This window comes from Anguilla anguilla, chromosome 8, assembly GCF_013347855.1.
Source record: "Anguilla anguilla isolate fAngAng1 chromosome 8, fAngAng1.pri, whole genome shotgun sequence".
Lineage (NCBI taxonomy): Eukaryota > Metazoa > Chordata > Actinopteri > Anguilliformes > Anguillidae > Anguilla > Anguilla anguilla.
In genome coordinates, this window is record NC_049208.1 from 25,683,592 (window position 1) to 25,709,469 (window position 25,878).

The 25,878-nt window shown below is 48.9% G+C and overlaps 3 protein-coding genes across 7 annotated transcripts in view; 2 read left to right on the forward strand and 1 right to left on the reverse strand.

Moving 5' to 3' along the window:
- ago4 (argonaute RISC component 4) overlaps positions 1-1,406 on the reverse strand; it is a 19,610-nt gene extending 18,204 nt beyond the window's left edge. For both annotated transcript variants that reach the window (XM_035428632.1, XM_035428631.1), the window contains exon 1: positions 1,199-1,406. In XM_035428632.1, the coding sequence (XP_035284523.1) occupies positions 1,199-1,217 (19 nt within the window). In that variant the 5' untranslated portion in view covers positions 1,218-1,406. The remainder of the gene's footprint in view (positions 1-1,198) is intronic.
- Positions 347-17,638, forward strand: LOC118233210 (claspin). 3 transcript variants are annotated; one of them, XM_035428630.1, is made up of 25 exons: positions 2,243-2,498; positions 3,457-3,574; positions 4,071-4,408; positions 4,551-4,715; positions 4,872-4,931; positions 5,125-5,197; positions 5,586-5,688; positions 6,022-6,593; positions 7,366-7,554; positions 8,541-8,710; positions 9,255-9,451; positions 9,715-9,767; positions 10,020-10,204; positions 13,038-13,344; positions 13,438-13,674; positions 13,816-13,876; positions 14,119-14,206; positions 14,430-14,542; positions 14,775-14,933; positions 15,157-15,278; positions 15,475-15,605; positions 15,732-15,852; positions 16,012-16,082; positions 16,175-16,336; positions 17,315-17,638. In XM_035428630.1, exons 1-25 carry the CDS (start codon positions 2,469-2,471, stop codon positions 17,429-17,431), a joined length of 3,942 nt encoding a protein of 1,313 aa, XP_035284521.1. In that variant the 5' UTR covers positions 2,243-2,468; the 3' UTR covers positions 17,432-17,638. The 3 variants fall into 3 exon arrangements, with proteins under 3 accessions (XP_035284520.1, XP_035284521.1, XP_035284519.1); XM_035428629.1 differs by lacking the exon at positions 2,243-2,498 and adding an exon at positions 347-366 and having other exon boundaries at positions 13,038-13,674; XM_035428628.1 differs by having other exon boundaries at positions 13,038-13,674.
- Positions 17,639-18,700: 1,062 nt separating this feature from the next.
- On the forward strand, positions 18,701-21,673 carry LOC118233052. 2 transcript variants are annotated; one of them, XM_035428378.1, is made up of 3 exons: positions 18,701-18,940; positions 20,095-20,572; positions 20,906-21,673. In XM_035428378.1, the coding sequence occupies exons 1-3, from the start codon at positions 18,846-18,848 to the stop codon at positions 21,131-21,133; spliced, it is 801 nt and encodes a 266-aa protein (XP_035284269.1). In that variant the 5' UTR covers positions 18,701-18,845; the 3' UTR covers positions 21,134-21,673. The 2 variants fall into 2 exon arrangements, with proteins under 2 accessions (XP_035284269.1, XP_035284270.1); XM_035428379.1 differs by lacking the exon at positions 18,701-18,940 and adding an exon at positions 18,960-19,083.
- Positions 21,674-25,878: the final 4,205 nt, after the last annotated feature.

The following is a 25,878-nucleotide window of genomic DNA, read 5'->3' on the forward strand; positions in this document are numbered from 1 at the left end:
GAAGCACAAGTTAACAAGCAAGCAAACTAGTGCTAGCCATCTTGTAGAGAAGCTAACGCAGATTAAGTGTTTCAGATACGTGAGCACGCTGAATACACGCGGAGGTGCCTTTCAAGTGACAAACCCTTTCAAGAATTAAAAATAGCAAGCTACCTTGCTATAGCTAATAATAGTTCTCAGCGTTTGCTAACATCCTGTACGGTATATAGTCTAGTTAGCTAGCAACCGCTAACTTACCAACGTTTCTGTAGCGCCAATGCGGAAATGTCAGATATCTAGCCACGTTAACCAACGAAAAAATGAGTACTACAGATCACTTCAACTTGACAGCCGATGGAAGATCAAAATTTTTAGATCGCTAGATCGGTGAGTTTGCAATCAACCTACACAGGTAATTGCTACCCATTGTTATTGCTAGTGTCAGGAGTGAGTCATCCCCATCACTGTTACGTTAAGTAAAGCGATTTCAGATCACCAAAAAGATGCTCACCAAGTATCTAGCTAAATAACATTAAAACTATTTAATCAACTTTAGTTAATTGCATTAATTGAAGATTTATTAAACCAACGCTATCCAGTCAGGAAAACTGTCTTCTAATTGCAAAACGACATTTAATTAGCTAGCTACTCATTATAGCCAACTACCTAACTTTAGGCACGTTAACGTAAGCCAGTTAACATATCCAACGTCACCCGGATAAGTCCGCTTGATTTCGTGTCCGTTTAAAAACCCATCGGTAATGATAAACTTCTTCATAAACGAAAGACTCTTGTTTTGCTCGCCAACGATTATTCAAGCCATCTACGAGGAACGTAAAGGAAATAACCGACAAGTCGCGTTGCTAGATAAACGACAGCCAAAACACACGGAAGAGCTTCATTAAGGTTAAATCCCCAACAAGACACAATGCCGTTCGGCCAAAATATTAACTTACTGCACATATGGCTGGCTAGTTCCTGTCAGCTGTCTGCCGTTGAATATCGGTTGTTTAGTTAACAGTGTAACTAGGCAGGTTGCACGTTTCGTTTGTGTCATTAAGCTCTCGCACAAACAGGCCACTATATCCCTCATTTGTTTTCCTCCTCTGCCAACGAGGCCTTAGCTAGTTAGCCACATCCAATCCACGGCCCCCAGTGAGACAGTAACCCGAGCTTCCTCACCTCAAACACCACGGGGCTACTTCATTTGACTACCTACCGGGTCCGAGCGCTTCCATGGCCGAGGGCTCTCTCTCCGTCTCTGTCCCGGCCTGGCGGCTCCGTACCGACACTGAAATTGGCGGCGGTATCTCGAAGCTGAGCGGGGCTAATTTAAGAAATGGAAGGAATGCGAGGATATCCAAAGGTTGTCGGGGCTTCGGGGCGACGTTGTCTTCTATGTGATTTAAAGCAGGTTCTCACTGAGCATGCGCAGATAATTTCTGAGGAAGAAGTACGCTTCCCCTCTCTGCCCAGAATTGTTTTGCGCTTGCGCAGGCTGGGTTTGCACGAAGAAGGAAAAGCGTTTGCTTATTCCTAATAACAGCAAATGTTATATGGCAACGTTTAATAACGAGTATACATAAACATAAGCGTGCATGTATAGGTGTAGGTGTAATTTAAACAGTTAGGTTTGTTGAAGGCGCAACTTGAAAATTATAATGTTGCATTCATGAATATCATGAAAAACAACCTGTCAGCTAGATGCCATTACGGACATTTTGATGGCATTTAATCTACGTGATTAATGCTAGGAAGATATTGCCTTTAGATGTCTTCTGTGGACTGATTTATTCTATTGTGTCACGATAGTCAGGCTGCTGAGCCACCTAGCTTGAAATTATGGCCAATGTGAATAAGATGCACACTTTTGCACCACGTGTCAAGTGGATGAAAGCAAACACCAGCGACAAAACTGATGCAGCTTTGTCGACAGCGAAGTTCCATATAGACCCCACTGACTTAGTGCTGATACAGTAATGCCATTACGCAGTTAACACCAATTATTGTGTGACAGAACTACAAATGTAGTATTATTAATTCCACTTTAGGAAGGACCTTTTCTGTCTCAATTTAAAGAACTTTAATGTAATCGCTGATTCGGCTATCGAATTTGGACCAATCAGACTTGAAGCCCGGAATGTCGTACATGAAAACTCGACATCTGGTTGGGTAGAGGGTCAGATGGGCAACCAGAAAACCAATCATGATGCAGAATCTATGTGACTGACAGAATGAGTGGTAGGAAGATACAACCAAAGCGCGAAAGATTGAAAGTATTTTCGCAAAGAACAGGCGGGAGAGAGATCTTCAAGGGTTGTGTGGAAATATAGACTTCTTCTTAATGAGATGATTTCAAACTTTTAAAAGTATATTATCGGGTTTTATAAAGGGAGAGGGTACAGAAGCTGTTATTAGCCTGGGGTTTTGTCTTTTTAAATGAAGTTTTATTGCCAATAGAAGAAGCGGCATAAAGCTAAGGCGGACTGATGAGCCAGCTGCTCTCTCAACAACAACAGGTATTTTCGCGAGCTAACTGTTACTAAGTAGTTTCCTCCACGTAGGCGATTGCTTGTTCAACGTGTGACTAACGGTAGAATTACGTTATATGTAACTATTTTACAGTACTGTTCTGAGTGTTTTTCGCCTAAACCCGTTTGTGCTTCCGCGGTTGCGGAGTCGTGTATAGCTAGCTAGCAAGCTAATGACATTGCCGCCAGTTCTAGTGTTGAATGAAATGCTTTCTTATTGTGGCGCTTTTGTCTGTTGATAGCTGGCTGACTACATTAGTGTAACATTACAAAGAACATTGGACATTCTTAGTTATGGGACGTGATAGTGGGTGTCCAAAGTTTTTAAACGAGCGAGCTAGCCGACTTCGGCTTTGGCAGTAACCTAACACGGATATGATATCTAACTAGCTGACGTTAGTTAGGTACTTGATTATGTAGCTAACATTTGTCGAGCTCACTGGCTTCATAATGAAATGAAAGGACTACAACATGGTGTATATGTTAAACAGTAGCAAGTTATCGTAGCTAATATTAACTGAAGTTTAGCAAGTAAAGTGTTAGATTCTCTCGCTGACTACGAACAGTTACTGTATTTTGTTGTCAATGGTATACAGTTTGGCAAGGAAGACAATATGTCTCAAAGTGCTTATTCTGTAATTCCATGTTCCAAGCACCGTGGTATTGTGCCACAGACACGGGCGCTCAATACTATATGCCTTCAGCAGGGCCTTGCAGAGTCCTTTTGAGGGGCATCTGTTCAAAATGAGAAAAAGGGCGCACTGACCTCGAAAAACTCATGACACCTAGTTATTGTACAGAATATATTCTAGCGAAACGAATGAAAATAGGAAAAAGCGGCTCATTGGGCACTCGGGCCAGAAGGGGCAGACGCTTAGCATTTGACAAATAAAATGTAATGTATGTGCCTGGGATTAACGACCCTCTCTGTCTCTTGTCTGTCTAGGAGGCGGAGGTGGCAGTGGTTGAGACTGTGGAGGCACGGGAGAGTGATTCAGACAGCGGTATGGGCTCTCCACTGGAGACGGACACTGCTGGACTGACCCGTGGAGAGGAACAGCACGGTAATGAGATTTCCAATAGTCTGTGAGCAGATTAAACTGTGGTACTGGGAGAGACAGGGTCCTGTTTGTTTTTCAGATTCCGCCTCAGGTGAATTGTTGGTCATGTAAGATTATCGAATGGGGTTTTGCACACTCTGGATTGGTCTTGTTTTTATTTTAGTCATCCAAAGTGGACAAAATAAGGCTATCCCAATGTCCCTGTGCTGCCCAGCTTTGGTTCAGAGCTCATTTACATCTCATATTTTCCATTTCTGCATTTTAATTGGTGTATCTGTCCTTTTGTCATTGCATTAATTTCTCATTTCATCATGGGTTCATAAGTAGGAGTGTTTTAGTGAAGTCAGTCTGCAGCAATGTTATCAGTAAAGGGTCAATTGATGCCTGTAATGTAATTGAAACTGGTTTAAGGAATTCCAGTGTTCATTCTTTGTATATTCTGAATAGTGTGATATCGCACCAGTGTTTTTGTGAGTCCAACTTTGTGTTTGTGCTCCAGATTCGGACGATGATGAGGACATCACTGTGAACAGGAAGTCTCGTTGCCGGAAGGCACTACAAGATAGCGACAGCGAGGAAGAGGAAGTGACAGGGATGGCAGAGGCTCTGGTCCTATCGGAATCCAGCGAAGGGGAGGAGGGTGCCAGTGGGGAGGGGCAGAAGGGGGCCAAGCGAGGAAAGCGGGTTGTTCGTGCCCCCCTCGATAGCGGGGAGAGCGAGCCGGAGCTGGAGACGGCCAGAACGAGTCCTAAAGGGAAGAAGGAGGCCAAGAAGGAGCGACGCAGGGAGAAGAGGGTGAAGAACGTGGACCGAGTGAAGAGGAGGGACAAGCCCCAGGTGAGAGAGCGAGGGCAGCGGTGGTGCGTGTGCCTCTGCCCCTGCATCTCACAGCACCAATGAAACGCCTACATTTCACACCCTGCAGCTGGGCTGTACCCATCTCGGCTGACTGCAAGCCTACCCTGCTCGTTTCCCACAGGTCACCCCTGCCACCCGGGTCCTCAACGACAGCGGCTGTCTCCTCGGGGACAGTGATCTGTTTGACACGGGCCTGGAGGAAGAAGGGGCGGGGCTTGAGGGAGAAGAGGAGGAGTCTCTGGATGCCATCAGAGCAGCTATGAAGCAGAAGGCTAAAAAGCACCGGGTGAGGGCGGGGCTACCGTAACGGATGGGTGGGGTCCCCTGGCGCGTAACACGGTTCTGGTTCAGAGGCGCCAGGCTTACAGAATCTGCTTCCTTCACTTCCTCTACCATCTCTGCAGAGTTTGTGTTTAAATCCTGTGCCTCTCTCCCCTAACAGCCTGTACTGGAGGAGGAAGAGGAGGAGGATGAGGAGAACTTGCATAAACCGCAGCGCAAGGTAACGCGTGCGAGCACACTGTGTTTGACTGGAGATGTAAACACATTCACGCGGTTGTTTGGTTGAGTTGGCGCAGGTGGTGATTGCCTGGGGCTTTATGTGGATCGCTCTTTAGGCCCGCCCTAATCCCGCCGCTCTGGTCCTGCAGCTGCTCAGTCGATGTTAGTAAAGCGAGTCTCTCTCTGTGTCTCAGGAGAGGAAGGCGGCCCTTGCCAGTAAGGAGGCCATGAGGCAGCTGCACAGCGAGAGCCAGAGGCTTGTCCGAGGTCAGTGAGTTTCCACTTTTCCACTGCGTTTCTCTCGTCCATCTGAGCTCCTGTGTAGCGCTCAGTCTTTACTCATCCCACCCCTCCCTCAGGGTTTCCTTTTTATCTTTCCACTCTTTTTCTCCATTCTTATGTTCAGTGATTGAAAGAGGGCTTTTGTAGAATACAGCGCAAGCTGTTTTTTCCCCCTAAAATAGGAAAGTAGTGCAAATGGATGACTATCCATGTCCAATCATGTAAAGTGATGTCTGTTTGTGTGTGTGCGCATGCATGCGTGGGAATGTGTGTGTGTTTGTGTTTGTTTCTCTGTGGTGAATCCTCTCTGCTTAGTCTGAAGTAATAAACAAGGTTATGAAGCCCTCACTCTGTCTCTCTCAAACTCCCCCAGAGTCCTCATTGGGGTTGCCCTACCACATGCCTGAACCCAAGACCATCGACCAGTTCTTCAGGAGGAGAGTGAGACCCGCTGGTCCTGCCATGGCTCTGCTGAAGTACGTGTACATGCACGTGCACACGCCCACACAGCACATGCACCCGCCTATAGAGCACGTGCACACGCCTATACAGCACACACCCACACAGCACGTGCACACGCCTATACAGCACTGACCCACACAGCACGTGCACACGCCTATACAGTACATGCACACGCCTATACAGCACAGAGCCACACAGCCCTGGCACGCGCACGCACTACACTGGCACGCGCACGCACTACACTGGCACACACCCTTCCCATTAACCACTCTAATTACCTGTAGAATTTCCCTGTGAATTTGCTTTCTTTCTCTGAAATGAAAACCCTGTATTTAATCTGTCCTCAGGTCCACAAAGTACCAGGATTGCATTTTAGAGGCAACCTCTACCCCTCAGACCAATCAGAACCAGCACAAAACGGACCATCCATCAACTGTACCTGAGCCCTCCCCAGTATCGGGGGCTGAGGAGGCAGGCCCTGAGCCTCCCGCCCCCCTGCAGAACGGGGAGGGAGCAGCGGCAGCCCAGCCTGTGCAGGAGGAGCGCCCCCTGCAGGCAGACGAGCAGACTGAACCTTCGGGCTCAGACGCAGACAGGGGCGGAGCTGAACTCTCTGATGTGGACCAGGGGGCCGCTCCCCCGGCACAGAGCCCTGCGAGTCCCGCCTCTCCGGGGTGCGAGGAGGCTGGGACCGAACCCGAGCCACCAGCCCCACAGAACGCAGGTTCGACAGCAGGACAGGGCGAGCCACCCGCCCCCCCTGCCGCATCGGTTGCCCCGTCCTCAGCGGGTGGACCCAGGGCCCGGAAGGACAAGCTTGCCCGACTGCGAGAGCTGGGACTCGATCCTCCACCCATCCCAAAACTGTGCGCCGATGAAGGGTCCTTCATCCACCTGGAGCCTCCGCCGCCCAACCCCGGTGAGCAAATGGCCCTCACCCCTGGAGCTGTGCTGCAGGTCCCAGCTCACCGCCCCCCCCCTCCCAAAAGCCTGTGCTGCAGGTCCCACTCCCCCAAAAGCCTGTGCTGCAGGTCCCACTCCCCCAAAAGCCTGTGCTGCAGGTCCCACTCCCCCAAAAGCCTGTGCTGCAGGTCCCACTCCCCCAAAAGCCTGTGCTGCAGGTCCCACTCCCCCAAAAGCCTGTACTGCAGCTCCCACTCCCCCAAAAGCCTGTGCTGCAGGTCCCACTCCCCCAAAAGCCTGTACTGCAGCTCCCACTCCCCCAAAAGCCTGTGCTGCAGGTCCCACTCCCCCAAAAGCCTGTGCTGTAGGTCCCACTCCCCCAAAAGCCTGTGCTGCAGGTCCCACTCCCCCAAAAGCCTGTGCTGTAGGTCCCAACTCCCCCCAAATACCTGAATGCAGCTGAGCCCTCAGCCTGTCCACTTGTGCTGCTTGTGTCAGTATAGCCAGAGGGTAAATAGTGTCAGCGCTCTGTATTGGACCCAGCCAAGGAAAACTGTGTGTCTGCAGGCTGAACTAGCGCCACAGAGGCTCTATCACTACTGCAAGCCCAGTTTGGCTCCTCGTCTCATTTCACATGTATGTGGAACACAAGATGAGCTTCTGTGTGTTTGCCACATTTGGGCTGTTTTCCTTTTAAGCGCTTAAGGGAGCTCAAACCTTTATGACCGCAGGAGAAGGTGTGGGGCTGTGTGCGTCTGACTCTCTGTCTGTCTGTCTGTCTGTCTCAGCTCTGGAGGCCCTGAAGCAGCGGTTCCTGCGTCACGTGCAGCCTGCTCCCCGGCCCCGAGGCGAGCGCACCGTACAGCTCAACGTCATCCGCAAGGAGAGCGCCCCCTCTGGCCAGGAGGAGCTTCTTACAGACGCCGTAACGGTCACTCTCACTGAGGGAGATGAGGAGGTGGTCCACAGCAGGCCCGGTAAACTTTTGTGCATGTGGACACATACAGACGCACATACACACACACACACGCACAAACACACACACACACACACCTGTGCGGCAGTTAGACCTGATAAGTACTTGTGTGCAAGACAGTCTCCCAAGTCGAGACAGCGCTCACAGACGCCTCTTAGAAGCTTATAGTGTGTAAATCGGGTTTGTGTGTAAAGCGGGTGTGTGTGTGTAAAGTGGATCAGTGTGTAAAGTGGGTGTGTGTGTGTAAAGTGGATCAGTGTGTAAAGTGGGTGTGTGTGTAAAGCGGGTCAGTGTGTAAAGTGGATCAGTGTGTAAAGTGGATCAGTGTGTAAAGTGGATCAGTGTGTAAAGTGGATCAGTGTGTAAAGTGGGTCCGTGTGTAAAGTGGGTCCGTGTGTAAAGTGGGTGTGTGTGTAAAGTGGGTCAGTGTGTAAAGCTGGTCAGGGTGTAAAGCGGGTCAGTGTGTAAAGTGGGTCAGTGTGTAAAGTGGGTCAGTGTGTAAAGCTGGTTTGTGTGTAAAGCGGGTCAGTGTGTAAAGCGGGTCAGTGTGTAAAGCGGGTCAGTGTGTAAAGCGGGTCAGTGTGTAAAGCGGGTCAGTGTGTAAAGCGGGTCAGTGTGTAAAGCGGGTCAGTGTGTAAAGCGGGTCAGTGTGTAAAGCGGATCAGTGTGTAAAGCGGGTCAGTGTGTAAAGCGGGTCAGTGTGTAGAGCAGGTCGGTGTGTAAAGCGGGTCAGGGTGTAAAGCGGGTCAGGGTGTAAAGCGGGTCAGTGTGTAAAGCGGGTCAGTGTGTAAAGCGGGTCAGTGTGTAAAGCGGGTCAGTGTGTAAAGCGGGTCTGTGTGTAAAGCGGGTCAGTGTGTAAAGCGGGTCAGTGTGTAAAGCGGGTCAGTGTGTAAAGCGGGTCTGTGTGTAAAGCGGGTCTGTGTGTAAAGCGAGTCAGTGTGTAAGGCAGTTTCGTGCGCAGTTCTGATGGGACCCCGCTGTGCGCAGGTGAGAAGCTGACGCTCCTGAAGTCCCGTCTGCAGCAGGCCATGGCTCTGCGCCGGCAGGTGGAGAGGGAGCGCAGGGTGGCCCTCCATCGCCTGGACAACGAGGACTGCGAGGAAGAGGAGGAGGAGGAGGAAGAGATGACCGATGAATCTGAGGGAGAGGAGGAAGAGGTAACGGAAACACACCGTGTGCGTCAGGTCCACAAGCACAACAAATTTTGAACAAAGCATATCTGCAATGATTCCAAAAGGCCCCTTGGCTTGGTGTTGATGTCACGTTTACATCAGAAATATAGGCCCTGGACTAAACAGGCATTTTTAAAATGCAAAATAGAAGGGGCAGTCTTAATTCATAATTCATCACTCACAAGTCATAATTCAAAGGCCAATATGATGTAATGGAGTCCTCAAATGAAAGCACATATGTCATAGTTAGCGGTCAGAAATGTGACACAGTTGATCATAAATCATAAACATAATCGGTTTAATGATAAATGCTATTCACAGACTAGAAGATTACGTCTTTACGTGCGTGATTAATAATGAATGTACTCATCTGTAATAGGCTGTATTAAATGGAGTTTATCATCCCGCGTGTATCCCACAAGCTTGGTTCTGACCGCCCGCTCCCGCCCGTGTCAGAGTAAATGTGCCCCGGTCCTGCTGCAGGGCTCTGTGGGGCTCTGCTCTGGAGCTCACTTCCCCCTCTCCACAGGGTGTGGATGCGCTGCTGGGAGGTGCTGGAAATGGCCAGGCGGAGGAGGAGGAGGAGGAAGAGGAGGAGGAGGAGGCTGGTGGCAGTGAGAGGAGCCCCTCCCCTGCACCCCTCAAGGAGCCGTCTCCATCCCTGGAGCTGCTGAACACAGACGGGACTCTGCTTCTGTTTGCAGGCAGCTCCTGCTCCCGCACCGGGTGTGTGTGGGTGTGTGTGTGTGTGTGTGTGTGTGTGTGTGTGTGTGTGTGTGTGTCTGTATCTGTGTGTATATCTGTCTGTTTGTGTGTGTCTGTGTTTGTATCTGTTTGTGTGTCTGTCTGTCTGTCTGTCTGTCTGTGTGTCTGTGTTTGTGTCTGTCTGTGTGCAAGCAGCTCCTTCTGCAGTTTGTGGTAGTAATGGCATATTTTCACTAGAGGGCAGAAGTGTCGTGCCGTGTTTGCTGATGTTGTCTCTCCCTCAGGGACGGGGTAAGGAGGACTGGGCCCGGAGGGCGAGAGTCTGACGGCAAGCTGGGTGAGTGAAATAACCCTGTACTGACTTCCCTGCTGTGTTACAGTGATGCTGATGATTCCTGAATTTGTTTGGAAGTAATGGCACAATCTGTGCTGGCAGTGTACTGTATCCACAGAAAGCTATGATCGAGAAGTGGCACTGCGCATGCACACGCATGAGCAGGCACAAACGCACAAACGCACACACGCACGTGCGCGCGCACACACACACACACACACACACACATACCTTACAGGCTGTGTTGTTTCCCAGAGGAGGACGACTCCCTCACATTGGCAAAGGACAACAGCCACAACAGCAGCTTCGAGTTGATTGGCTCCATGATCCCGTCCTACCAGCCATTCAACCGAGCAGCAGGAAGGGGCGTGTCCGCCGGCGCGTTCCGCTCCCCCTCACCCGGGTTTTACAGGCCCAGCTTCCTGGGTTCCGCCTCCAAGGTGAGTGACGGCCCCTTAATTCTTCAAAGGAGTAACGAACCTGAGTTCCTGATTGGTTGGATTACTGTCACACCTGGCTATGTGTGTAATTGGTGTGCAGTAAGTTGTCTTAATAATAGCAATTGATATATTTTCGAAAGAGTTATTGTTTAAGTCTTAAAGGTAAGATACTGTGAGAGTAAGCATTAGAGGTACTAACTGAAATGGAGGTGTACAGATCTGATCCACAGTGCGTTGGCTGGGCCCAGCTGAATGCTGAACAAGTGCCTGTGGCCAGCTTGTCCACTCTTGTCTCATGTGACTAGAAGTGTTTATTTCTTGAAGACTGAGTTGAAAAGAACAGGTTTTAAAGGGCAGTGCTGGTACACATGCAGGGTCAAGGAGTTTACCTTTGCCATGTACTCTGGCAGAAAGGAGGGACACGTTTGTTTCTGCTAACGGCTCCTTTCTGCTAGAGTGCTGAGTAATGATTTTAGTCACAAGGCCACACAGTCATTCTTGTTACTACAGAAATATTGATGTATTTATTTTTTACTTCAAAGTGAAGCCATTATGCTTAATGGCCAAGTAGTGAGTATCACGTGATCACATTTGGTAGTGTTAGCACTGGCTACGTAGCTGCATAGGCCAGAGTGGGCAGGTTTCAGAGGGGCAGGGGACCTTCACGTCAGGGAATTTCCTGCCTGCAGGATCCCCCCAGCCCTCTGCAGTGACCCCCGCTGAACCCCTCCTGCTGTGTCACAGCTGCACGCTGTCCATCAGCAGGGACAGTGCTGCAGCAGCACACTCATGCGCTGTGGCAGGTGGCTCCAGTCTGAGCGGAGAGGGGAGCTCCCTGTGATGCCCTGTAGAAATGAAATGGTTACGTGGTTAATTGTGTTTGAGAACAACCTGGAAGGCAGCTTGTAGTCAGAACGACTGCCTCAAACCAGCACACATTTGTGTGAAACCCATCTTACTGAAATCTGCAAATGCAATCAATATCCTTTTAGTTTGACGGCTACAGTATGTCAGTACTCCAAAAGTTTTTCCTTTTTTACTTGATCTGCATGAAATATTTCAGCTACAAGCCCCCTTCATGTCTGTCTGTGTTTTTGTTTTTCTTGGTTTATTTCTTGTACTTCCCTCCTCTGTTCTTAGCCTCACAGTGCAGACAGAAATAAAGGGTCTTGTGATTCAGCTCCACATGAGCTCCAGGCCTGTCCTGTGAGGAACACTCCCCACATTCAGGCTTTGTCTGTTTGTGTTCCCAAAGCATGTGGCTAATAGAATGGAGCCATAGTAATGCAGGAGTACTCCATGTGCAGTAGAGTAATGTCAGTACTCCATATGTTATATAGTAATGTAAGAACATTCACATCCAAACACTCACATGTGCAGTATAGTAATGTAAGAGTATGTGCGGTACAGTAGTGTAAGTACACTCACATGTACTGTAGAGTACTGTAAGTACACTCACATGTGAAGTAAGTAATGTAAGAACACTCACATGTGCAGTACAGTAGTGTAAGAACACTCACATGTGCAGTAGAGTACTGTAAGTACACACATGTGAAGTACAATAATGTAAATACACTCACGTGTGCAGTATATTAATGTAAGAACACTCACATGTGCAGTACAGTAATGTAAGAGTATGTGCAGTACAGTAATGTAAGAGTATGTGCAGTACAGTACTGTAAGTATACTCACGTGTGCAGTAGAGTACTGTAAGAACACTCACGTGTGTAGTATAGTAATGTAAGTATACTCACGTGTGCAGTACAGTACTGTAAGTATACTCACATGTGCAGTACAGTAATGTACGAGTATGTGTAGTACAGTAATGTAAGTATACTCACGTGTGCAGTACAGTACTGTAAGTATACTCACATGTGCAGTACAGTACTGTAAGTACACTCACGTGTGTAGTATAGTAATGTAAGTACACTCACGTGTGCAGTACAGTAATGCAAGTACACTCACGTGTGCAGTACAGTACTGTACGTACACTCACGTGTGCAGTACAGTAATGTAAGAGTATGTGCAGTACAGTACTGTAAGAGTATGTGCAGTATGTGTAAGTACACTCACGTGTGCAGTACAGTACTGTAAGAACACTCACGTGTGTAGTATAGTAATGTAAGTACACTCACGTGTGCAGTACAGTAATGCAAGTACACTCACGTGTGCAGTACAGTACTGCAAGTACACTCACGTGTGCAGTACAGTGATGTAAGAGTATGTGCAGTACAGTACTGTAAGAGTATGTGCAGTATGTGTAAGTACACTCACGTGTGCAGTACAGTACTGTAAGAGTATGTGCAGTACAGTACTGTAAGTACACTCACGTGTGCAGTACAGTGATGTAAGAGTATGTGCAGTACAGTACTGTAAGAGTATGTGCAGTATGTGTAAGTACACTCACGTGTGCAGTACAGTACTGTAAGAGTATGTGCAGTACAGTACTGTAAGTACACTCACGTGTGCAGTACAGTACTGTAAGTACACTCACGTGTGCAGTATAGTACTGTAAGTATACTCACATGTGCAGTACAGTAATGTAAGAGTATGTGCAGTACAGTAATGTAAGTACACTCACGTGTGCAGTACAGTACTGTAAGTATACTCACATGTGCAGTACAGTAATGTAAGAGTATGTGCAGTACAGTAATGTAAGTACACTCACGTGTGCAGTACAGTAATGTAAGAGTATGTGCAGTACAGTACTGTAAGTACACTCACGTGTGCAGTACAGTAATGTAAGAGTATGTGCAGTACAGTACTGTAAGTACACTCACGTGTGCAGTATCCGCTGTGTGGCTGTGAAGTGACGCCTGGTCTGCTCTCTCAGAGCTCAGGGAAGCTGTCGGATCCCTCGCTGTCCCTCTCCCTGCCAGTGGAGGACTCTCAGGACCTGTACGCCCCGCCCTCTCCCGGGGAAGCGACCCACCTGGCCGGGGACTCCCAGGGCCCCTTCTCCCTGGAGGACGACACGCACTCCCAGCTGCTGGATGCCGACGGCTTCCTGAACGTGGGGCCCCGGGCGGGGCCCGGCCAGTACCCGCCCCGCTCGCATAAGCGCCAGCTGCTGCTGGACAGCCTGGACGAGAACGCCATGGATGCCAACATGGGGGAGCTGCTGGGGCTCTGCTCTGGAGGATTCGGCAGCAGGCCAGAGAGCAGGGCGAGAAGCCAGCCTGGGGAGACGCAGGGGGGCACTATGGGGGAGCTCCTGGGGCTCTGCTCTGGAGGATTCGGCAGCAGGCCTGAGGGCGGGGCGAGAAGCCAGCCTGGGGAGACACAGGGGGGCACTATGGGGGAGCTCCTGGGGCTCTGCTCGGGCAGGTTCAGCACGCAGGCGGTTGGGGTAGACGGTGGAGAGGGCGGGGCCCTGGGGACAGCCACACAGAAGGGACCGAACGAGGACGCCTCTGAGGGGGACATGGACCAGCTGGCTGATCTCTGTTCCGGAAAGTTCCCCAGCCCAGGTCAGTCTTGTGCCTGTTCTCTGACTGTGCATGCGTGTGCATATGCGTTACTGTGTGTGTGTGTGTGTCTGTGTCTGTGTCTGTGTCTGTGTCTGCGTGTGTCTGCACACACTGAGTTTGACTCTCTGACTCTCCACACAGCTGCCTCCCCGTCAGCTGAACCCAGACGTGCTCCATTCTCCCCTGAAGAGGCTGCAGACAGGTACGGTTTGGTGGGCAGGGCTCTGTGGGTCCTGGGCCCGTGGGTGAGGGGGATCCACTCTATCCTGGGCCCGGCGGGTCAGGCTTGCTCCTGGTACACTCGCGTTGGCATGGCCTGCAGAATCTCTGCTGGGCTCAGTGTGATGAAACACACATGGGAGGGGCCCAGTGTTCTTGGGCAGGGGTGCTGTGTGTAGCTGTGACCTCCACAAGAAACAAGTGCTCACACTTAATTTTTTTTAGGAAGGAGAACCGTGAGGAAGAGGAGGAGGAGGAAGAGGCAGATGCAGAGTTCCACCTGCTCTCGGACGTGGGCAGCATGAGCGGCCAGGTTAGGGTTGGGCTTTTTAAAATCTGGTGATGTATACTGCCACGGACATTAAATCAGGTATATCTTAGGAAAGAAACTGCAGTATTTGCCCTTAAAGTGTATCAGTGGAAATGGTGGCCATTCCTTCATCTCTGCACTGGCGCAGAATATTAGAATGCCCTGAACAGTCACAGAGAAATTGGGTCTGATCTGAAACCTGTGACTGAGCCGAATCTGTCCACAGGAGGACAGCGAGGAAGAGAGTGATGAGGCAGATGGAGAGGACGCGGAGGAGGATGCTGAGGAGGAGGAGAGGGCAGCGGTGTTTGGCCCCCGCCCAGGGAAGAGGAAGAAGATGTGAGTGGAGACAGAGCTCTTAGCCCTGTATATAGCAGCATACTCCAAAACCCCAGTGCTTCTCACTCTGTGTGCTGACTGAGACCCTGTACTGCCTCGTGTATATGTGCATGTGGGTGTGTGTGTGTGCGCGTGTGTGCATGTGCATTTCTGTGAGCATAGGTGTGTACATATCTATGGCTATAGGCATGTACTTGACTGATATGCTCTCTCTCTCTCTCTCTCTCCACAGGCGCTTGGCAGAGTTTGTGGACTCTGAAGCAGAGCTCTCTGGCAGCGATGTGGGCAGTGATGATGAGGAAGAAGGAGGGAGTGAGTACGAGGAAGAGGAGCTGCAGGAGGATCTGCCATCAGATGAAGAACTGCAAGACCAGGTCAACAAGATCCACATGTGAGTTCACTGCAAACGCGGACACACGCACACACTCTCCTTCAAACAAGCACACACACATACATATGCACACACACACATTCTCACACTCTGGCACGCACTTACACACACTCGCATACATATGCGCACACACTCACACACATTCTCTCACACTGGCACGCATTTACACACACACACACACACACACACGGTATCTGACCCGGTCCCCTCCTCCCTCTCACAGGAAGCAGGTTATGGACGACGACAAGCGGCGCCTGCGTCTGTATCAGGAGCGTTACCTGGCCGACGGGGACCTGCACTCAGACGGGCCGGGCCGAGCCCGCCGCTTCCGCTGGAAGAACATCGGTGAGCCGCCGTTTGAGGCTGCCTGCGCTCGGCCCGCTGCGATGGACAGCGCTGTGTGCCTGACTGAAGGCACTCGTTCACTCTCACATTGCCAGCCAATGTTCTGGAAGGGTTTGTGTGTTTGTTTAAGCTGTGGAGTCCCAGCCTGTGATTTATTGAGTTTTGTGTGTGTGTGTGTGTATGGTTTCCCCCTAAGATGATGCGTTTGAGATGAACGGGCCAGATGAAGAAGGGGATGAAGAGGAGGAGGAGGAGGGAGAGCTGGAGCAGGCGGAGCTGCAGAGGAGGAGGGAGAGGCAGGAGAGGGAGCAGTGGCTGAGAGAGCAGGTCTGTCCGTCTGACAGTGAGCTTGTTTCCCGCTTTTCTCCCTCTGCACGTGAGCAGCGTCGTCACGGCGCTCTGCGTCTCGTCCGTCCGTCCGTCCGTGTCTGACTCACGCCTCTGATCCTGCAGTCGGAGGCGGCGTCCAAGAAAGGCGAGGAAGCTGATGATGATGAAGAAGGGATCGCGGAGGAGGACAGCCAGTTCATGAAGCTGGCGAAGAAGCTGACTGCCAGACAGCTGCAGCAGAAAGGTGGGTGGGATTTGAGAGAGTGTTTTCAGAGTGACCGGTTTTTTGGAGAGCAGCAGTGGATTTCTCTTCTCGTGTTGTTTCTTTCATTTAGTTCTGCTGTTTTGACGGCATTTGGGGTGCCTTCACTTTTAAATCTTTACAAATAAATTGATCTCACAGATGCACCAGGTGTACCCCTGCAGAAGACTGCCCCTGCTCACACCCCCTTCCAGAGATCTCAGTCCACTCTGGTTAGTGCTGGTCCCAGCGCCACACACACGCACATACCCACATACCCTTCGCCACTCTTCCCCTGACCTTTCACCCTGCTGGCCCTCCCCAGGTGAAGAGGGGCTCCCTGCTCAGCCAGCCCCGTGCCGTCCTGCAGAAACTGGCCTCCATTTCTGAGGGGAACCCCTGCGCCCCCCGCAGCTCCCGCGGCTTCCTCTTCCAGACCCTGTCACCGGAGAAGGAGGAGGCAGCCAAACAGCGCCCCAGCCAGCAGGTACCTCACGCCATGCCATTCACATTGGCCAGTTGCATTACCATGTTTGTCCACAAGATGGTGCCAAAGCCTGTCCTTTGATTGGCTGGGTCATAGCAGCGCCACACTGCACTGGAAAAAGGTTTCTTTCCTCTCTGAATTCAGGATTTATCCTCCTGCTCCGCTGTGTAGTGCTTTGTGGATTGGTGCGTACCGGGGAGTCTAATGTAGTGCCAGTAAATAGGTGTTGTTTATTTTGGTGACCCCATTGGCTGTAGAATATTGATCACATTAGCTTCTCACATGGGGTCTAAGTGCTTTTTGGCTGGATGGCTGTGAATGTATATGCAAGCTGCCCGTGGGGGCTTGAGTGTGGGCAAGCATTTCAGTCAAATCCAAATAGTGTATTTTACCACCACTTAAGAACCTACAATTACAGTTAAAATGCACAGCAATTTTCTGAAAGGTTGTCTTGTATAACAAAGTTATACAAGTCACATCATAATGCTGATGCCAGGGGCTCCCTGTTTAACATTTGTAGTACAAACACAAAGTAAGAAGTAGATCAGCACAGATATTAACTTTTAAAGGAACAATATAACATTTATTTGGTGTAAGAATGTATTTGAACTTGCTTACTTTATTAAGCAGGTAGCATGTCTAGTTACTTAGTCTGTGTAGCTTTGTTTGTGAGTTTGGCTGGTGCTAAATTAAAAGAAAGTAAGCTCAGATTGCTGTGGCTAAATGGAGGGCATGAGCCACGCTATGGCGCATATAAGTTGATTGGTCGTATCAGGCTGTCACATCGACCATCCTCATAGAATCGGGACAATAAATAAGTCTGGATTAAGCTTTTACTGGCCGATACCACCCCCGTATTGGGCATCGCTGAGCTGTATAAACGGAGTGCGTGTGGAGCGTTGGCTGTGTACGTCGCTCTGGATACTGCAGGGCTGAAATGTGAGTGCAGACGGTGACGCAGCGCTTGTGTTTGCGCAGGTGAAGAAGAGGGGACCGGGAGAGGCTCTTGCTCCCACTGCCAAGAGGGCGTGTCCCGAGGGCCCCGGGAGACCGGCCAGGCCCCAGAGGAGCATCTTCTGTTACCTGGAGAACTGAAGGGGCCCCTACAAGGGACCCAGGCCACCGGTGAAGCCTGCATACCCGCCCTCAAGTCCGCACACTTACACACATCTCCACCCCTCGGGGCAGTGGGAAACTGAGGGCTGACTGTATTTTTAATCATGTAAATACTACGCATCTGGTTTGCTTCTTTAACATTTGTATTTGTATTGAAATTGTAAATTAAAGAGTATCTAAGAAGTCGTTTCGGTGTTATTTTTTTGATAAATGTAAGCTGTTTGTGTGTCACGCCCAGCCCGGATCTTGGTGTGGAATCATGGGAGGGGTGTGACTGCAGGTGGCCATGTTTTCCTCCCCCCTGCGCCCCCGTCATGCCTCTTATACTTCACTCTTAATGTCCGTCAGTGTAGATAAAACCAGGAAACTGTTTTATGGAATGGATGAGGTCACAGTCTTAAATTCTGTGCGGGAGAAGGGTTTAAGGCGTTCAGTACGCATGTCTTGGGCACGTGCGCACATGCTACATTAATCCTGCCGCCCAAGCGTCTGTTGCCCAGGTCTCAGGCCATTAAAGGTTATCGGTGTGTTAAACACAGAAGTTCGAAATGCACGGCTCTCAGAAGGGGAGACGGTGGATCGCTTAGACTCGGCGTTAGTGGGTATTTTACAATACCAATTTGCATCCATATTTGTCCCCCTTTAGTGTTGTTTTTTTTTTTTTCTTCACATCCTCGCATCTGTCTCCGGCGCTTCCGCGTCCCGCTCGGAGTTTGGATTGGGAAGATGGAGATGATTTTGCATGTGAGAGGGCCGGAGGCAGGTGACGTGTTTGATGTATTTTTCATGTGTTAAGGCTGCTATGGAACTGCGGGGAGAATGAGGGGAGGGATAGACGGCTCCAGGGTACGGCACTTGAATGGAGACGTTGTTGGAGCGAGTAGAGAGGAGGGAAGGTAACTGCTGTTCTGCCGGCAGCGATGGCTTGTCATGGGACGGGGGGAGGGGTGTGCTTATCAAGTCTGTCTGATGTCGCCCTTCTAACTCCCACCACGTTCCCCAATCAGAATCACGGAAGCAATGAAACTGCAGCCCTGTACATTCGTACTGGGACAGTCTGCCGTCACATCGTGTGTATAAACATTCATAAAAAAATAGGCGAACTGTTGCGGTTGAATGGATTTCTCACAAAAATTAGCCCGTTAAATGTAATGTAGTCTGTGTCTTAGCCTAACTGATACGTTTCCATCGGTCCACACATTAAGTGCTACAAAACATGTGAAAAGCCGTTAGTGGTGGAAGCCCTACAGTCATGATTCATGTTGCTATTTCCCTCCTTATCGTCGCCAGTTTCCCGTTCAGCAGTCCCTGCCCTGTTTAGGAAGTGAGTCAGGTGATTGGGGTCTGTCAGAGAGAGAGAGAGGAAGAGGAAGGGGGGGCAAAGGGAGCGACAATGAGAATAAACATCACCTTAGAGGGTCGATCGGAGGAGGAGGGAAACAGGGCGGGCGCCGTATCTTGTTTTCAACGAAAAGCAGACTATTTACGGTAAGACAAGGCCCTCTGTGCACGTAATGCAGTCAATCTTCGTTTTATGTAATCGGTCAATAAAATAAGGAATCCTGCGCTAGTTTTGGTTCGCCTGGGACGAGCATTGCGTTTAGACCGAACGAGAAGAGGCGAGATATGGGGTGAGACGACATAGGCTAACGCCGCTCAGCTCTTATGTAATGCCAGTTCCAGAGAGATGAATCAATGTATTAGAAAATAACTTGCGATTATTGCCTCGATTTGTGTATTGCAGATGTTTTATTATGTTTGCTCTCATTGCCGTTTTTAGTTATATTTCCGATCTCTGAAATCGGCATGAATAAGAATAATTCTGTTTTCGTTTCAAGCACTACCAGAATGAGACTCCGGACAGCTATGGCTTTAGGGCAGAGGATTTGCATTAAAAATGAACATGTTGGAGTCGGCCTAATACATTGGCTACAGTACAACCGTTGGACAGCGCAACAGTGCATCAGTCATACAATACAATACAAATCGTGGCAGTTAATCGGATAATTCATAAATGTACATGCATAATGTATACTGGGCTAACACTTCCATACTGTAGGCTACAGCTGAGCAGATTCATAAAAGCCTCCAAAATATACGCTGTTTGTTAGCTATATTTTTTCATTGTAGGCCTTTACTTTTAAATCTCCATAGCCATTGTACATATTTGTTGCTCTGTATCTGATCGTGTTTGCAATATTCTGGATACGGCGCGATGAGCTGACTCCGTTGCTGAGCGCCGATATTTTTTTCATGCCTGAGGCGCGCGACCCAGTTATGTCTGCAGCTGTCACAAATCTGTGGTTGCTGTCCTTCAGCACCACGGGTGCGCGCAATATCAAACGGAGAACTGGGGATAGGGGATAGGGCACGACGCCGCAATTCAGGACACAGAAAGTGTCTGCAGCAACGACGAGAGCTTCGTGAATACTGAGATGTAATTACCCCCACTAACGATATACACCCAAAATGAAAATTAAAAATGTAAAGAATATTAAGTCTAATTGATTTTCAGAATCTAGGCCTCTTTACCTTTGTTTAGCTGAGGAGTATCTCTGTTCATTTTGTGAGGGATTCTTCATAAGCGAAAGGGAAGTTTACCGTACACTATTTTGTTTCCTTTCTCTTCATTGCTTTGATAGTACAACAGTATCTCACTCAAGAGAAAATATGTTCGGGCTTCAACAAGATCGACCCATGAACCCCGTGTTTGGCAATCAGGAAGCAGGCAGTGGGCCCTCCTCCGTGTGTCTCATCAGCAACAGCCAGCAGCGGGGGAACAGGAAATGCGAGAAGGACGGCAACTTCAACTTCCTGGGCCAAGAGAATGACATTCTGGCCGGAGACGAGAACCGCAATCAACTGCGCTCGCGGGTCCAGACTGCGCCGGGACGGGACGGGCACTTTGGATCCGGCGCGCTCTCTCCCCTCTCTCGCCTGCCCTGCTGGAGTCCCCTGGAGCCTCTGCCGGAGATAGAGAGCGGGGAAGAGGGCAGAGTGCCCCCTGAGGGCGCGGAGGGCAAGATGGAGGAGGAGACAGGGAGAGGAAGGGAGGAGGAAGAGGAGAAAAAAGTAATATTGGAGGCGGAGGAGGAGGTGGATTACGGGGAAGGAGGAGAGGTGAGGGAGGAGGGGGGCGAGTGGGGGGACAGCGACTCTGAGTTTGAGTTGAGTTACAGGTCCAGTGGAAGCTCTTCCCCTTTGAGCACTGAGAGCGGCGAGGGGGCGGGGGCCGGGAGGTTCAGCAGCGTCTGGGACCGGATCTGCGTGGGGAGCCCAAGAGCGCAGGAGCAGCCAGCAGGGGGCGTGGTGAACGGCGGGCCCGGGGACGGGGAGGGAGAGGAGGAGGGGGAGGAGGAGAGGGGCTGTAAGAGTCTGAGAGGGGCTGGTGCACTGACAGAAGCCTCCTCAGACTCTGACACAGACCTCTGCTCCGATCTGCCCGAGCTGCAGGAGGCCGTCTGGACCCTGCGCGACCGCGAGAAGTTCAAGGCAAGAGAGATGGAGAAGCACCAGGTCCAGCTGACCATGTACCGCCGCCTGGCCCTCCTCCGCTGGCTGCGCACGCTGCAGAGCCGCGTCCAGGAGCAGCAGAACCGCCTGCAGTCCAGCTTCGACATCATCCTCACACAGAGGAAGGAACTGCTGCGACTGGGCGCTGCCACGGCCAGCCAGTCATAGAGAGGAGGCAAGGAGGAGTAGAGAGATGCAGATGCCTCAGTCAGCCAATCAGAATGGGGGAATGCAAAGGCAGTGTCATATTCTTTGGATAATAGTGTTGGCTAAAAGAGCGATGATTGCTTTGGGGTACAGTGCAAAAATGGAAATCATTCCTGCCTCTCACTGTGGAGGAGTTTCTCCTCAGATTTGTTCCATATATTTCTGTTACTCTGTGTCATATTGTCAGAGTTGCTTGTCCAAACCTTTTGGTTTTCTAAGAATTCTGTTGTTCTTTCACTCTTAAGCCCCCTCTCGCAATAATGAGCTTAAATCTCGAAATCCTTGAGAATCAGGGATGTGGGTTGAATGTCTGTCGAACTCTCCCAGGCTTCCTTCCCTTTGCATCATCTCAGTGTGTACATAAAATATAGCATTGTATTAACTGTAAAGTCTATTCAAAATGTGAAGAGCAAATAATTTTAAAGAATTGTTTATGGATATGGAAATGTATTTGTCTCCCTCCTTCTTTGTGATATAATAAAATATTGTGTAACTTCTTTAGCCTGTGTGAGTTTGTGGGTAGCTATACCTCATGCACTCGTTGAATAGATTTAGCCATTTAGACAGAATGGTTAAGACTCAATAGGTTTGGCAATTAATAAATAAATCCTGGATCGATTCTTTGGGGTTGATACGCGGAGTAGGCATTGCTTCTACATGGTAGCGTTAGCTACAAGCTAACATCCATGGAATTTGTAGTTTTCATCAAGTCATTGTTTTAATACGCACAGGAATACAGTATGCCACATGTAATAGTTTTATCACCGTAATGTCTGCAACAGTCTGAGAATGGCAGCATCGCAAGAACACAAACTTTTTCAACGAGCCAATCGGGAAAATGCAGAACAGCGATTGAGTTACTAGTAGATCTAAAGTATTAGTGCGAAGGTTAATCAAATGGTAGGGTTAATTTATTTTGTAGCTTTAGGCTATAAATGTTACATAGCGATCTTTAGTCTCTAAATTTGGAGTGCTGTTTATCGCGGAGTTTAGATTCATGCCTTCATGCCATTTAGCTTCTGGTTCTTGACTTTTTTTGTTACAATAGTTTCTTTAATAAAGGCACAGAGTTCGTTTGTCTTGCTCTCGTCACACGGTAGAAGAAGCCGTGGTGGGGGAGTGGTGACTGGGTGTAAAGTGTGCATCAATAACGGAGGGTTCAGCGCTGTGGATTTCAGCGCCCGAGGGCAATGAGCTGCTCGCCGGGATGGGTGCGCTTGTGTTTGTGTGTTCACAGAGATACCGGCGTTGGACGCCTAATCCGTAGTCTGAGCTGGTCTTTAGAGGCCAGACTGCCACTAGGCCTGATCCCAGGGGGTTCTAACAGCCGGCGCCCCAGGGCCGCACGCCGCTTCGGACCCAATACACAGCCGCCAGTCCGGCCGTGCTGCAGAGCCAAGGCCCCGGGGCGAGTAGAGGATAATCCGCGGCTGTGGCTCTGAACTCGAGGAGCATAGATAGCCTACCCGTTTACTGGCGGCCCTGGACGCTTGTATAACAGTGAGACTGATATTGATCTGTATAGCTACAGCTTTGGAGCAGGGAGAAAAAAACGTCAAAGACCGATGCGAGTAAAACTATAATAGTCTAAATTCACGCTTCAATCACTGAGTTACCACACAGAAAAAAGATAATGCCTACCATTTGAATGTTCCCAAATGCTCCCAAAATCATCGTATCAGAGCGTTGAAGGGATTATCTTTCAACCCTGTGTTAAATTTGCAGCTCATTGCCATCTTTAAGACAGTAAGACATATACTATAATATTAATAAATACATTGATTTGTTGCGTGTTGACCTGCGCAATAACCAATAGGCTATTAAACATACTCCCATGTGTTAAGCCTATTGCCAACCATATGTTTTAATTTATTTATATTTTTATTTGGTAGTAGTGGATGTTCTTGATCGAAGATAATTGTAGGTTATTGATATAATGTTTGTTTAGGTTATGTTGTTCGGTTTACAATTCTTAGGTATTGTAAAAGTTTGTGGAAAACATTTCAAGTTTTCATTTCTTCAGTTGTGGATTTTTTGACAACGTAACATACCGAGTCTTCACCCTGAACACATCTCGCAGTTCCTAAAGTGGCACTGTATAATAGGCGCGCCTCGCGAGGGGGCGACCTGCGAGTCACACGCAGCAGAGTGTGACGGAGACCCTGCTGGGCGCGAATCGCGGTGACGGTGTCACAGCCGCGCCGCCCGGGGAGACGTGCACACACCCGGGATGGCCGCGGGACGCGCCATGCACTGTCTGCCTCCAAAAACTGAACTGCTAATTTTGTTGAGAGAGGGAAAAAAACAGGCGTAGGAAACGAGTTTAGCGCCGTTTGCGGCATTTTTCAGCGAAATTATTGCTGTCAAGAGAGAGCCGAGAGGTGCGCACAGCTGTGGTTCCAAAGGTCTCCAGCCATGCTTTTGACTCAACTTCGACCAAGGCCCACCGCTTCCCATCATTGCCTTTTTCGCATCCCACCATTGTGACCCATGCTTGGGTCAAGAAGTTACGTCATAATTGGTTAATTGGGTGCAGTTTAATTTGTGCATTCAATTCAAACCTTAAAGTCGTGTGAGTGTGTACTAAACAGCTTGCATTACAGTGAACTGGATGTGAAACCTACATGAAGTATAGCGTTATAAAGGCAAAGCCAGTAATCGTAACAAAACAATTAAAATAATAGCTTACACACGACAATCTATTTGAGTAATTAGTTTGTGATAGTAAGCAGACAGGCTATCTGTTAGAAACGTGTCAGAATAGAAACGTAAACAGCCTCCGCCTTCTCAACAACAGTAAAACAAGCCTAATCGCTTGAGAATTTAAATACTAGTGAGTAGGCAACGCCTTTGTTTATACATTGCTTTCAGTGATATAACGGAAATCTCGATCTGATATCTGAATTCAAACCGAGACGGATACAACGAAAGGTGATAAACGGCAAGGACATGAGCTCGGACAATGTGCTTTTGAACGCTAGAGGGCGACACGTTGCCACGGTCTGGGGAGGTTTGACTGACAACCAGCCAGACTGACTTATAGTTCTTCGTTGCAAACACTAGTGGGCGAAGTAGCTAGAAGGGTGAAACTCATAAAAAATGTTCATTATTACTGGCCGTTTGAAGGTGTTACACATTTCCATATGTATTCTCTTTCGGGGATCTGTTAAAAGCCTTACACTTAAAATGGGAAAATAAATAAAACTATAAGAAACACACATTTTAAAGACATAATAGTTGATGTACAGTACTCTGAGAGATTAGTGGTACCAAACCACTCTATGTAACCTTTTTGTCATCTGACCCTAGCTCTTTCCACCCCAGTCTCTCTGCTTCCCTGTGACTCTGTAATACACTCCCTCTGCTCTTTCAGCTTGAGCAGCCCTCCCTCCTTTCCCTCAACCTGCTGTGTGTACCGGGAATTTTCCCTCTCTCTGGACATGCCGAGCACTCTCCCTCGCTCCCTCTCTCCCTCTCTCCCTCTCTCCCTCTCTCCCCGCCTGATGTACTGTGACAGTGTGGATTGTGCGCTGGCCCCCAGCGGTCTGTTGGCGTGGAAACAATCAGCTTTGACAGGAAGAGGGGTGGGGGGGGGGGGGGGGTTACTGCGGCCTGGGGCCTTTGCATGATGAACCAAATAGAGAGATCTGTCTTGAGAGAATGGGGGGGGGGGGGCAGGAGAGAGAAAGAGATAGGTAAAAAGATGAAAAGGAGAGAGAGAGATTTAATTAGGTAAAAGCAGTCACAGAAACTTGATTGTTGTCTTAATATGGTTCCAAGGGTGACCGTGTGTGCTCATTGAGTGTATAGCAACACCAGCACTATTCAAATGTCAGATTATACCATTAAGAAGAAGCATGCTGGGGCCATGCTGAAGAGACTTCATGTGTGGGATCATTTCTGCAATCTTCTTTTTTATCTCAGATGTCATTTCCCACTTAGCTAGGACAACAGACCTATAATAATGAATACATTCATTCATCTGTCACGGTTGTTATCGTCCGCTCATGTTTTCATAAGGACTTTTGCACGTTTATTAGCTGATCATATGTAGGGTGATGAAGTCACATAATATTTAAGGCTACAATACATATGCCATTCCAGCCCACATCTCATATTTATATTACTACCTAGCATTAAACTTCCCTTTCCTATCATGTACACAAGGTATGGCGAAATAGGTTTATGTTGTCCTATAACAATGTTGTAGCTATGTTTTTTTTTAGTTTTTGTTTTTACATGAATTCCAATTATTCCCATTAATTAGGTCAATTCAGTGCGTACACTTTCCCCATTTAAAGAATGTAACGCTTCTCTGATCATCACAATGTCACAGGTTCAGAGTCAGGGTGGGACATAGGCCTAATTGTACCATTAAGGAAACCAGGTCTCGATAACCTGATTTTACTCCAGTAAAATATTCACCTGTAAATTGACAAAATGTACAAACGTAAAGCGCCACGGATAAGTGCTTGTTCTGCGTATACATTATGTAGCCTATCTCAAACGGAATGTTTCAAGGGGATCGTTTTAATGTATTTTACATGGCTACTTAAGGAATCTGAAAGAAATATACGAAAGGGTATATTTATACCGAAGTGTCTCAAAAAATGGTTTCAATATTGGTCTATAGTTGAAACTTGTCTTTCCCCTGACACCCTCTACGTCTTACCGTTTAAAAATTGTGGTGCTGACGAATTCGGGTG